This window comes from Acanthochromis polyacanthus, chromosome 23 (assembly GCF_021347895.1).
Source record: "Acanthochromis polyacanthus isolate Apoly-LR-REF ecotype Palm Island chromosome 23, KAUST_Apoly_ChrSc, whole genome shotgun sequence".
Classification (NCBI taxonomy): Eukaryota; Metazoa; Chordata; class Actinopteri; family Pomacentridae; genus Acanthochromis; species Acanthochromis polyacanthus.
The window spans coordinates 537,034-551,294 of NC_067135.1; the positions used below are offsets into that span (position 1 = coordinate 537,034).

General features: G+C 41.5%; 1 protein-coding gene across 1 annotated transcript in view; it reads left to right on the top strand.

Moving 5' to 3' along the window:
• The first annotated feature begins 6,914 nt into the window (after nt 1-6,914).
• Nucleotides 6,915-14,261, top strand: part of LOC110968805 (disks large homolog 4-like) — a 39,683-nt gene continuing 32,336 nt past the window's right edge. Inside the window, exons 1-2 of the mRNA XM_051944000.1 lie at nt 6,915-7,259; nt 7,372-7,497. Of these exons, the coding sequence (XP_051799960.1) occupies nt 7,426-7,497 (72 nt within the window). The 5' untranslated portion in view covers nt 6,915-7,259; nt 7,372-7,425. The remainder of the gene's footprint in view (nt 7,260-7,371; nt 7,498-14,261) is intronic.

Consider the following 14,261-nt stretch of genomic DNA (forward strand, 5'->3'; position numbering starts at 1 on the left):
GACAGACGGAGGATAGAAGAAGAGAGCGGGCGAGCGAGGGATAGACAGACAGACGAACAGAGAGGGGGGGGCAGGGCGACCGAGCATGAGTGTGTGTGTGTGTGTGGAAATGTGTGTGTGTGTGTGGAAATGTGTGTGAGTGTGTGTGTGTGTGTGTGTGGATATGGACTGCCTCTGCATTGTCACCACCAAGGTAAGAGCAGACCGCCGCATGCATCCACCACACACAGACTCACACACACACACACACACACACACACACACACACACGTGTCCACACAGTCATGTGTGTCCTCATAGAGCATCATAATGTGTGTTCATGTGTGTGTTGCTGCTTCCATCATGTTTTCATTCACTGCTCTCTCTGTCTTCACGTGTGTGTGTTATTGTGTGTGTGTGTGTTTGTGTATGTTTGCATAGCCACATTAGCATCATGTTAGCTGCATCCTGTAGCTAGCTGTTTGGAGGGCCGTATCCTGGATGTTCCGGTGTGCAGCAGCGTGTTGACATGTTGGTGCAACAGGTCGCATGTTAAAATGCACCGTCACCATGATGTCGTCTTCAGCTGCTCTTCATTAAACTCTGACTGCAGCTTCCACCTCAACATCTCCTCTTCCTGTTGTCTGTCACAGCAAACTGAACATCTGTGGACCAAACGAGACATTCGAGGAAACTCCGATCCACGGTTTTAATATTCTGACATTTCTGACACCAAACAGCTGATTAATTCATGCAACCAATCATCATCTGTGGAGATCATGTACACGTGTGTTGTCATACTGCCCTAGACTGTGCTGTCATGTGTTTAGTGTGTCACTGCATTAGCACATATGTTAGCATTGCTCTTCATTAAAACCAGGAATCTCCATGTCTCCTCAGATGTTAAACTCTGAACCAATGTTGTCTCCTCAGACTTCTGTAGAGGTTCTCAGTCATCAGGTCCTGGTGATGGTAGGAGCTTCAGGAGAAACCAGCTGGAGGTTCTGGAAGACATTTCTAGAGACGTCTTCCAGAACCTCCAGTTGGTTTCTAGAAACGTCTTTGAAAACCTCCAATTGGTTTCTGGAGACGTCTTCCAGAACTTCCAGTTGGTTCCTAGTAACATCTTCCAGAACCTCCAGTTGATTTCTAGAGACGTCCTCCAGAACCTCCAGTTTGTTTCTAGAGACGTCTTCCAGAACCTCCAGTTGGTTTCTAGTAACATCTTCCAGAACCTCCAGTTGGTTTCTAGACACGTCTTCCACAACCTCCAGTTGGTTTCTAGAAATGTCTTCGAGAACCTCCAATTGGTTTCTAGTAACATCTTCCAGAACCTCCAATTGGTTTATAGAGACGTCTTCCAGAACCTTCCGTTGGTTTCGAGAAATGTCTTCGAGAACCTTCCGTTGGTTTCTAGTACCATCTTCAAGAACCTCCAGTTGGTTTCTAGAGACGTCTTCCAGAACCTCCAGTTGGCTTCTAGAGATGTCTTCCAGAACCTCCATTTGGTTTCTAGAGACGTCTTCCAGAACCTCCAGTTGGTCTCTAGAGACGTCTTCCAGAACCTCCAGTTGGTTTCTAGAGACGTCTTCCAGAACCTCCAGTTGGTTTCTAGAAACGTCTTCCAGAACCTTCCGTTGGTTTCTCCTGAAGCTCCTATCTTATTTCATGTTATTTAACCTTTATTTAACCAGGTAAAGGACCCATTGGGATCGAGACCTCTTTCACAAGGGTGACCTCGCCAAGAGAGGCAGCAGCAAATGTCAAAGTAAACAAAACAGAGATATAACAATAGTAACAAGCATTAAAATACTAAATACAGGTAATTAGATACATAAAATACAGAAGTCATATTTACAATAACAATTTAAGGACACAGGCACTGTTCAAAGGATTTACGTTGTCGATACCTTAAAATACAGTGGAAAGCCTCCAATGATACAAATTTTGAAAATTTCAGTTCGGATTGGAGGGCATTCCAAGCAGAGGGGGCTGAGTAACTGCAAGCTTTTTTACCCATTTCAGTTCGAACACGATGAACAGAGAGATGTAAAATGTCATAAGATCTCAGGGCATAACAGCTTCTAGTTCTCTGAAGAAGAGTGCATAAATAAGTGGGACCCCCGCCAAGAAGTGCTTTGTAAACCAGAGTCATCCAGTGTGTATATTGTCTTACGTTCAAGGAAGGCATGCCAGCTTTAGCGTACAATTCACAGTGATGGGTGAGGTGGCTACAGCCAGTGACAAACCTCAGAGCACAGTGGTAGACCGGAGTCAAGGACTGTCAGCGGCTGGTTGAAGCACACATATACATAACATCACCATAATCAAGTATCGGCAGAAAGGTAACTGACATCAGAAGCTTCCGAGCTCTGAAGAAAAAACAAGAGTTGTTTATATAGTAGTAACCAAGCTTCACCTTTAATTTAGAGATCAAGTTTTTGATATGGACTTTAAGGGAAAGGTCCTCATCAATAGTTAATCCCAGGTACTTGTAGCTGGTGACTAACTCTAAAATTTTACCATGGGCAGTTCTAATTGAGGGGATATCCTCAGAGCTGAACAGAAGAAATTGAAAAAAAAGCATCAGTTTGGATTTTTCTGCACTTAAAACCGTTTTCAATTTCTCCAGATGAATCTGCATGACATCAAAGGCAGACTCCAAGAATTCAAATGCCTGTGCAATCGAATGTGAACAGCAGTAAATTACAGAATCATCCACATAAAAGTGATATGAGACATTTGGCAAGTTTGCACACATCATTAAAGTAGACTGTAAACAGAATGGGTCCTAAGACTGAGCCTTGAGGTACACCTTTTTGTGACCTCAAGAAAGGTAGAACTAACTCCAGCCATTTGAACACACTGTGTCCTTCTTGCCGAATAATCATCAAACCAAGATGCGGCTTGTTTGGAGATGCCAATCTTGAGGAGAATTTCTAGTAGAAGACTGTGATCCACAGTATCAGATGCCTTAGATAGGTCAAGGAACACAGCAACACAAAACCTTTTAGAGTCCAGTGCCTCAGACACATCTCAAAACTTTAAGAGCAGCAGTTGCAATGCTGTGCTGCTTCCTATAACTCAGCTGAAGGGGGTCTAAAATGTTGTTGGATTCTAACAATTTCTTCAGTTGATCACAAACCAATTTTTTAAATACTTTGGCCAGAATGCATAATTTAGAAATAGGCCTATGATCTCCTCATCCTGGAGATGTTTTTCTATCTCCATGTTTCCTCTCCAGACTTTTCCTCTCTACTCTGCTCATCAGTTTTTAGCGTTTTCTGGCTGATAGATTGTTGTTGTTTATAACGTTTTCTGGCTGATGGATTGTTGTTTATAATGTTTTGTGACTGATGGATTGTTGTTGTTTATAACGTTTTCTGGCTGAGGGACTGTTGTTGTGGCTGCACAGTGGGGTGGTGGTTAGCTCTGTCGCCTTGCAGCAACAAGATCCCCGGTTCAAATCCCGGCCTGGGATCTTTCTGCATGGAGTTTGCATGTTCTCCCTGTGCATTCTTGGGTTTTCTCCGGGTACTCCGGCTTCCTCCCACAGTCCAAAAACATGCTGAGGTTAATTGGTTACTCTAAATTGTCCGTAGGTGTGAATGTGAGTGTGATTGTGTGTCTGTATATGTAGCCCTGTGACAGACTGGTGACCTGTCCAGGGTGTCCCCTGCCTTCACCTGAGTCCGCTGGGATAGACTCCAGCACCCCCCATGACCCTAGTGAGGATAAAGCGGTGCATAGAGGATGGATGGACGGATGGATGGGATTGTTGTTTTTAGAATGTTTTCTGGCTGATGGATTGTTGTTTTTAACGTTTTCTGGCTGATGGATTGTTGTTGTTTTTAACTTTTTCTGACTGATGGATTGTTGTTGTTTAGAATGTTTTCTGGCTGATGGATTATTGTTTTCCATGTACAGACCCAGTCTTCTGTCATTTCTGTTCAATGTTTATTGGCTCCGCTATGTTCCATTTCAGCCTCCATTGGCGGAAGAACATGAAGAACCTCAACAGTGTCACAGAACTAGCATGGAGCAGATTAAAACAGAGACACCGTCCTGGCACAGAAACATTTGACTTCAGGACTCTGATGTTTATCCTGGTTTAGTCCAGAGGGCTGAACTACCAAGCACGATTAGTGGGTTAGTGAGGTATGTTCAACCTGAAGTCAGAATTTTCAGTATCACAAAGGTGTCTGTCTTTATCACTGATAGATCTCCATGGTAACTGAGACTGAGGAGCTCCATCTCCATGGTAACTGATGCTGAGTCATTACAGCATCACACACTGGATGCATCCTGTTGCCATGGAGACGTACATGTATTCAGCTGCTGATGCAGACATCCCTTAAATCGGTTTTAATGTTTGGTCTGTTTAGTCTGCTGGTCCTGCAGCTGATTGATCTGGTCTGGTGTTTATCCTGGTTCAGTCTGGTGTTTATCCTGGTTCAGTCTGGTGTTTGTCCTGGTTAGATCTGGTGTTTATCCTGGTTAGGTCTGGTGTTTATCCTGATTAGGTCTGGTGTTTATCCTGATTAGGTCTGGTGTTTATCCCGGTTAGGTCTGGTGTTTATCCAGGTTAGGTCTGGTGTTTATCCTGATTAGGTCTGATGTTTATCCTGGTTAGGTTTGGTGATTATCCCGGTTAGGTCTGGTGTTTATCCCGGTTAGGTCTGGTGTTTATCCCGGTTAGGTCTGGTGTTTATCCTGGTTAGGTCTGGTGTTTATCCCGGTTAGGTCTGGTGTTTATCCCGGTTAGGTCTGGTGTTTATCCCGGTTAGGTCTGGTGTTTATCCCGGTTAGGTCTGGTGTTTATCCCGATTAGGTCTGGTGTTTATCCTGGTTAGGTTTGGTGTTTATCCCGGTTAGGTCTGGTGTTTATCCTGGTTAGGTCTGATGTTTATCCTGGTTAGGTCTGGTGTTTATCCTGATTAGGTTTGGTGTTTATCCCGGTTAGGTCTGGTGTTTATCCTGGTTAGGTCTGGTGTTTATCCTGGTTAGGTCTGGTGTTTATCCTGATTAGGTTTGGTGATTATCCCGGTTAGGTCTGGTGTTTATCCCGGTTAGGTCTGGTGTTTATCCTGGTTAGGTCTGGTGTTTATCCTGATTAGGTCTGGTGTTTATCCTGGTTAGGTCTGATGTTTATCCCGGTTAGGTCTGGTGTTTATCCCGGTTAGGTCTGGTGTTTATCCCGGTTAGGTCTGGTGTTTATCCCGGTTAGGTCTGGTGTTTATCCTGGTTAGGTCTGGTGTTTATCCCGGTTAGGTCTGGTGTTTATCCCGGTTAGGTCTGATGTTTATCCTGGTTAGGTCTGATGTTTATCCTGGTTAGGTCTGGTGTTTATCCCGGTTAGGTCTGGTGTTTATCCCGGTTAGGTCTGGTGTTTATCCCGGTTAGGTCTGGTGTTTATCCTGGTTAGGTCTGGTGTTTATCCCGGTTAGGTCTGGTGTTTATCCCGGTTAGGTCTGGTGTTTATCCCGGTTAGGTCTGGTGTTTATCCCGGTTAGGTCTGGTGTTTATCCCGGTTAGGTCTGGTGTTTATCCCGGTTAGGTCTGGTGTTTATCCCGGTTAGGTCTGGTGTTTATCCTGGTTAGGTCTGGTGTTTATCCCGGTTAGGTCTGGTGTTTATCCCGGTTAGGTCTGGTGTTTATCCCGGTTAGGTCTGGTGTTTATCCTGGTTAGGTCTGGTGTTTATCCCGGTTAGGTCTGGTGTTTATCCCGGTTAGGTCTGGTGTTTATCCCGGTTAGGTCTGGTGTTTATCCTGGTTAGGTCTGGTGTTTATCCTGGTTAGGTCTGGTGTTTATCCCGGTTAGGTCTGGTGTTTATCCTGGTTAGGTCTGGTGTTTATCCCGGTTAGGTCTGGTGTTTATCCCGGTTAGGTCTGGTGTTTATCCCGGTTAGGTCTGGTGTTTATCCTGGTTAGGTCTGGTGTTTATCCCGGTTAGGTCTGGTGTTTATCCTGATTAGGTCTGATGTTTATCCTGGTTAGGTCTGGTGTTTATCCTGATTAGGTCTGATGTTTATCCTGGTTAGGTCTGGTGTTTATCCCGGTTAGGTCTGGTGTTTATCCTGGTTAGGTCTGGTGTTTATCCTGATTAGGTCTGATGTTTATCCTGGTTAGGTCTGGTGTTTATCCTGATTAGGTCTGATGTTTATCCTGGTTAGGTCTGGTGTTTATCCCGGTTAGGTCTGGTGTTTATCCTGGTTAGGTCTATTGTTTATCCCGGTTAGGTCTGGTGTTTATCCCGGTTAGGTCTATTGTTTATCCCGGTTAGGTCTGGTGTTTATCCCGGTTAGGTCTGGTGTTTATCCTGGTTAGGTCTGGTGTTTATCCCGGTTAGGTCTGGTGTTTATCCTGATTAGGTCTGATGTTTATCCCGGTTAGGTTTGGGGATTATCCTGGTTAGGTCTGGTGACCCACAGTAACACACACTACTGTTATAGAACACACACACAGTAACACACACTACTGTTAGGGTTAGGGTCAGTTTTTAGTTAGTTAGTTTTCTTCCCCTCACTGTGGATCTTAGTCGCAGGCTGGATGTTATGAGGTTGTTTTGGCGGCATCTCAAGTTAAATCGTAACTGGTTTCTATAGTCTGCAATTTTCCTCGCTGTCCTTTCATACTCCTGCACTACGCTGAGGGTGTTCCTCCCACAGTGTTTAGCAAGATGTCTGTGTAGGTTCTCATTCATCCAAGTCATCATTATTTTTTTAGAGTGTGAAACCTCACAAAGGTTTAATAGCTGAGGCAACCCCAACCACCACCAGAACTGAAGAAGCCTCTTGGATGAGAGGTGAAACGTCTTCAAGGAACTTTCTTAAAGTTCAGTGGATTGATTTAAACTACTTTGGATAACCATGACCTGGATGAATGAGAACCTACACAGACATCTTGCTAAACACTTTGATCCCATATGTGTCTGGTGTGTCTGAAAAACTGAGGAGGATTTTCAACAAACAGCAGATCCCTGTCTTTTTTAAGCCAAATAAAACATCATCTTTCACCATTTTACAATCAGGTCCTTTCAAAACTCCCCAAAAGAACGACTCAGCAGACTCATGCTCATGACCACTATTAGCACACGAGGGCTCAGTGACATCTGTGCATTTCAACGACCCCCACCGATACTCACAACGACCATCGTTGAGTAGTCAGATGAGTTTTGGTATCGGTCATTGGAATAATAGCCCTGGACACACCTCACAGAGGTTTAAAAGCTGAGGCAACACCAACCACCACCAGAACTGAAGAAGCCTCTTGGATGAGAGGTGAAACGTCTTCAAGGAACTTTCTTAAGTCCAGTGGATTGATTTAACAACTTTGGTTAACAGCTAATGCTACCAGCTAATGCTAACAGCGTGTCAATCTGTGTCTCTGCAGAAGTATCGTTACCAAGACGATGAGACTCCGCCTGTCGACCCCAGCCCCGGTCACATGACCCACGGACGCAGCACCGAGCTGAGCCACGCACACCTGGACGGATACACACATCCCGCCGCGCTCACCGTACGTACAAACACACACACTGCTCAGGGAACTGCACCTCCCAGTATGAACCTGTTTCCTAGGGAACGCCTTTAACAGACACTGGGAAGGTCTGAGTAGGTCTAAAGGGTCCTTATAAAGGTCTGAGGAAGTTTAAAGGGTCCTGATAAAGGTCTGAGGAGGTTTGTGGAGGTTGTAAGGGTCCTTGAGAGCATCTGATTGGTCATGAGGGAGGTTCTAAGGGTCCTAGAGAAGGCCTTTAGGACTGGATGTGCTTCAGTTTGTTTTTCTGGTCTTAAAAGTTGTGTTGAGCGGAAATATTTTAACTTCTATGAAACTGAATCTCAGTAACGGAGACGTTTCTAAAGATTAAAAGAACCAGAATCCAGACGCACTTCTCTATCTGACCAGCAGGAGGCAGCAGAACACAGTCTGAGATCATATATGTGTGTTTATATATTATATGTGTGTATTTTATATATGTATGTGTGCGTTTGTATTATATATATGTGCATTTTTATGTAATATATACATATGTGTGTATTTACAGTGCCTATCATAAGTATTCACCCCCTTTGATGTTTCACCCTTTTATTGCTTTCATAAATCAATCATGGTCAATAAAATATGGCTTTTTTAACAAAAAAAAATTATTGGAAAAAACTCTTTAATGTCAAAGTGAAAACAGATTTCTATAAAATAATGTTAATGAAAGAAAATTATATAAATGAAAATAATTGTTTGCATAATTATTCACCCCCTTTTTAATTTAATGCTCTAATTCAATAGAGGTCCATCAGATTGTTGCCAATAGTCTCACAATTAGTGAAATGAAGATCACCTGAGTGGTGTGGGTGTGTTTCAAGTGATTGAGTTGTAAAACAGCTGTCTGAAGGGTCCAGAGAGTGGTTGATCAGTATTCCTGGCTACCATTACACCATGAAGACAGAAGAACACTCTAAGCAACTCAGGGAAAGGGTTATTGAGAAGTACAATTCAGGGGATGGTTACAAAAACATTTCCAAGGCACTGAACATCCCCCAGAGTTCAGTGAAATCAATTATCAAGAAATGGAAGGAATATGGCACTTGTGTGAATCTGCCTAGATCAGGCCGCCCTCGTAAACTGAGTGACCTACAAGTAGGAGACTAGTGAGAGAAGCCACCAAGACCCCTACAACTACTCTGAAGGAGTTACAAGCTTCAGCTGCTGAGATGGGAGAGACTGTGCATGTAGCAACTGCTGCCCGGGTTCTTCACCGGTCAAAGCTTTATGGGAGAGTGGCAATGAGAAAGCCACTGTTGAAGAAAAGTCATATTAGATCTGGACTAGAGTTTGCCAAAAAGCACGTGGAAGACTCCATGGTCAAGTGGAAGAAGATTCTTTGGTCTGATGAGACCAAAATTGAGCTTTTTGGCCATCAGACAAGACGTCATGTTTGGAGGAAACCAAACACTGGACATCCCCAAAAACACACCATCCCCACTGTGAAGCATGGTGGTGGCAGCATCATGCTGTGGGGATGTTTCTCAGCAACTGGACCTGGAAGGCTTGTAAAGATAGAGGGCAGAATGAATGCTGCAAAATACACTGAAATCCTGGGGGACAATCTTTTTCAGTCTGCAAGAGAACTACGTCTTGGGAGAAGATTTATTTTCCAGCAAGACAATGATCCAAAACATACTGCAAAAGCTACACAGGAATGGTTAAAAAAGAACCAGGTAAATGTTCTGGAGTGGCCGAGTCAAAGCCCAGACCTCAATCCTATAGAGAATTTGTGGTTGGACTTGAAAAGGGCTGTTCATGCCCGATACCCACACAACCTGACAGAGCTTGAGCAGTTTTGCAAAGAAGAATGGAGCAAAATTGCAGTGGTCAGATGTGCAGACTGACTGAGACCTATCCACACAGACTCACTGCTGTGATTGCAGCCAAAGGTGATCTACTAAATACTGACTTGAAGGGGGGGAATAATTATGCAAACAATTATTTTCATTTATATTATTTTCTTTCATTAACATTACTTTATAGAAATCTGTTTTCACTTTGACATTAAAGAGATTTTTCCAATATTTTTTTGTTAAAAAAGCTAAATTTTATTGACCATGATTGATTTATGAAAGCAATAAAAGGGTAAAACATCAAAGGGGGTGAAGACTGATGATAGGCACTGTATATATTATGTGTGTGTGTTTATATATATGTCACAGTAGAGATGGCAATTCAGTAGAATTGGCAATTCTCCTAGTAGAGATTGTGATTGGCATCTCTACTAGGAGAATTGCCAGTTCTACTGAATTGCCATCTCTACTGTGACATATATATTATATACATGTGTTCATATGTTATATGTGTGTCTATATGTTATATATGTGTGTTTTTATGTGAGTGTGTTTTTCTAGTTCTTGTGATCTCCAGCCTGTCTCTGTTTGCTGTCAGTTCTTCAGGGAGTGTTTGACATCCATGAGAAAGTTGTAAGTTGAATATGAGAAGGTTCTGGTGGTCTGTCAGGTTGGATCTCTGGTCTGGTTCCAGCTCTGAAAGGTCTTCAGTGAGGTTCTGTAGGTTTAGAGGTACATGTTTGTAAAGAGGTCTGAGAAGATCCTAAAGAAGTTCTTTGTGTTCTTAAATGGAAAGGTTCAAGATGCTTTATGTCCCTGTGAGTAGGTTCTAGAAGTCCATGAGGAGGTTCTTCATGGTTCTAGGACTCCTTCATGAAGCATACATAGTTCTCAAGCAGATCTCAGAGCCCTTGATGTGGATCCACCCTAGTTCTGTGAAGAGAAGAACTTTCTGATGGAAGGGGTTTGTATGTTCTGCAGAATTATGACTTCCTCTGGTTAATGGAATACTGTAGAACATGAAAAAACTTCCGTTGTTGTGAAGAAGAGCTTCAGCAAGGTTCTAAACTGAATGTCGTTAATTAAAGTTCCATAGCTGGAACCTGTACAAGTTAGCAACTAAAATGAAGCAACACTGTGGAGGAAAAAAAGATTTTTATCTAAATTTATTAAACTATTAAGCTAGTAATAACAACTACTAACTAACAATAGCACACTATTACACACTATGGCACACTGTAAGACACTATAACACACTATAACACACTATGGCACACTATAACACACTATAACACACTATTACACACTATGGCACACTATAACACACTATTACACACTATGGCACACTATTACACACTATAACAAACTATTACACACTATGGCACACTATAACACACTATTACACACTATGGCACACTACAACACACTACAACACACTATAACACACTATGACACACTATTACACACTATTACATACTATTACACACTATTACACACTATAACACACTATTACACACTATTACACACTATAACACACTATTACACACTATAACACACAATAACACACTACAACACACTATTACACACTATTACATACTATTACACACTATGGCACACTATAACACACTATAACACACTATGACACACTATTACACACTATTACATACTATTACACACTATAACACACTATAACACACTATGACACACTATTACACACTATTACATACTATTACACACTATTACACACTATAACACACTATTACACACTATTACACACTATAACACACTATTACACACTATGGCACACTATAACACACTATTACACACTATGACACACTATTACACACTATGGCACACTATAACACACTATAACACACTATGACACACTATTACACACTATTACATACTATTACACACTATAACACACTATAACACACTATGACACACTATTACACACTATTACATACTATTACACACTATTACACACTATAACACACTATTACACACTATTACACACTATAACACACTATTACACACAATAACACACTACAACACACTATTACACACAATAACACACTATAACACACTATTACACACTATTACACACTATAACACACTATTGCACACTATAACACACTATTACACACTATAACACACAATAACACACTACAACACACTATTACACACAATAACACACTACAACACACTATTACACACAATAACACACTATAACACACTATTACATACTATTACACACTATTACACACAATAACACACTATAACACACTATTACACACAATAACACACTATTACACAGTATTACACACTATTACACACTATAACACACTATAACACACTATTACACACTATAACACACTATTACACACTATAACACACAATAACACACTACAACACACTATTACACACTATTACATACTATTACACACTATGGCACACTATAACACACTATAACACACTATGACACACTATTACACACTATTACATACTATTACACACTATAACACACTATAACACACTATGACACACTATTACACACTATTACATACTATTACACACTATTACACACTATAACACACTATTACACACTATTACACACTATAACACACTATTACACACTATGGCACACTATAACACACTATTACACACTATGGCACACTATTACACACTATGGCACACTATAACACACTATAACACACTATGACACACTACAACACACTATAACACACTATAACACACTATGACACACTATTACACACTATTACATACTATTACACACTATAACACACTATAACACACTATGACACACTATTACACACTATTACATACTATTACACACTATTACACACTATAACACACTATTACACACTATTACACACTATAACACACTATTACACACAATAACACACTATAACACACTATTGCACACTATAACACACTATTACACACTATAAAACACAATAACACACTACAACACACTATTACACACAATAACACACTATAACACACTATTACATACTATTACACACTATTACACACAATAACACACTATAACACACTATTACACACAATAACACACTATTACACACTACAACACACTATTACATACTATTACACACAATAACACACTATTACACAGTATTACACACTATTACACACTATAACACACTACAACGCACTATTACACACTATAACACACTATAATTCAATTCAATTCAATTCAATTTTATTTATATAGCATCAATTACAGTCAACTCGTCTCAAGACGCTTTACAGAACCCATATGCCTGACCCCCAGAGCAAGCCCAAAGGTGACAGTGGCAGGAAAACACCCTTTTAACAGGGAAGAAACCTCGAGCAGAACCCGGCTCTATATAGGGGGGACCCATCTGCCTGCTGGCCGGGGGGGTTGAGAAGGACAGAAGAGGGCAAGGGGGAGGGATGGGAGAAGAGGGAGGGGTGGGAAAGCAAGAAAACACAACACACATTTGGATACATGCATGACAGGATATGTGACACAGACAAAGTATAAGCTAACATTGAAAACTGACTCATAGTTTACTCTGATGATGTACGGCTCTGACATTAAACATACTCCATATATAGCTAGCAGTAAAATTCAAACAGTATGTAAGTTAGCATAACAGTATAGTGAAGGCGATGCAGAGTTGACTGGTGGAAAAAGGGAGTTGGAAGCAGAGGGCTGGAGGAAGGTCAGCGGCAGCATCCCACAGTGGACATGATGGAGACTGGACCAGCTGGTGGAACATCAACCACAGATCTGAAGCATCCAGCTCTGGGACCAGGGACACTCGGAGAAATAGCACAGGGGCAAACAGAGTGAATGTACTGCAATAATGGTATACATATTAAATGTAAAGGTAGATAGAGAAGGGCTCAGTGCGTCAAGAAAAGTCCCCCAGCAGCCTATAGGCCTATAGCAGCATGACTAGAGGCAGAACGAAGGGACGTCCAAGAGGGAGTCAGCTGTGCAATGAAGACACAAGCCGAACCCCTGTGGGTCACCCAGTCAGCCCCAACTATAAGATTTGTCAAAAAGGAACGTTTTAAGCCTGGTCTTAAAAAAAGAGAGGGTGTCTGCCTCCCGAACCCAAACTGGGAGCAGGTTCCACAGGAGAGGAGCTGATAACTGAAGGCTCTGCCTCCCATTCTACTTTTAGAAATTCTAGGAACAACAAGTAAGCCTGCAGCTTGAGAGCGAAGAGTTCTACTAGGATAATAAGGTACTATCAGATCTTTAAGATATGATGGAGATTGGTTATTAAGAGCTTTATATGTCAGAAGAAGGATTTTAAATTCTATTCTGGATTTAACAGGAAGCCAGTGAAGAGAAGCAAGTATAGGGGAAATATGATCTCTTTTGCTAACTCCTGTCAGTACTCTGGCAGCAGCGTTTTGGATCAACTGTAGATGTTTGAGAGAGCTATTTGGACAACCCGATAATAAGGAATTGCAAAAGTCAAGCCTGGAAGTAACAAAAGCATGAACTAGTTTTTCTGCATCACTCTGAGACAGAATGTTCCTGATTTTTACAATATTACGCAGGTGAAAAAAGGAAGTCCTACAGACTTGCTTTATGTGTGAGTTAAAGGACATGTCCTGGTCAAAAATAACTCCAAGATTCCTCACAGTAGTACTGGAGGCCAATGTGATGCCGTCCAGAGTAACTATTTGCTTTGAAAGCGAGTTTCTAAGATGTTTGGGGCCAAATACAATGACTTCAGTTTTGTCTGAATTTAGCAGTAGGAAGTTAAAAGTCATCCAGGTTTTAATGTCCTTAAGACAATCTTGCAGTCTAGCTAACTGATCAGTTTCATCTGGCTTCATAGATAAATACAGTTGTGTGTCATCTGCATAACAATGGAAGTTAATATAATGCTTCCTAATAATATTGCCTAAAGGAAG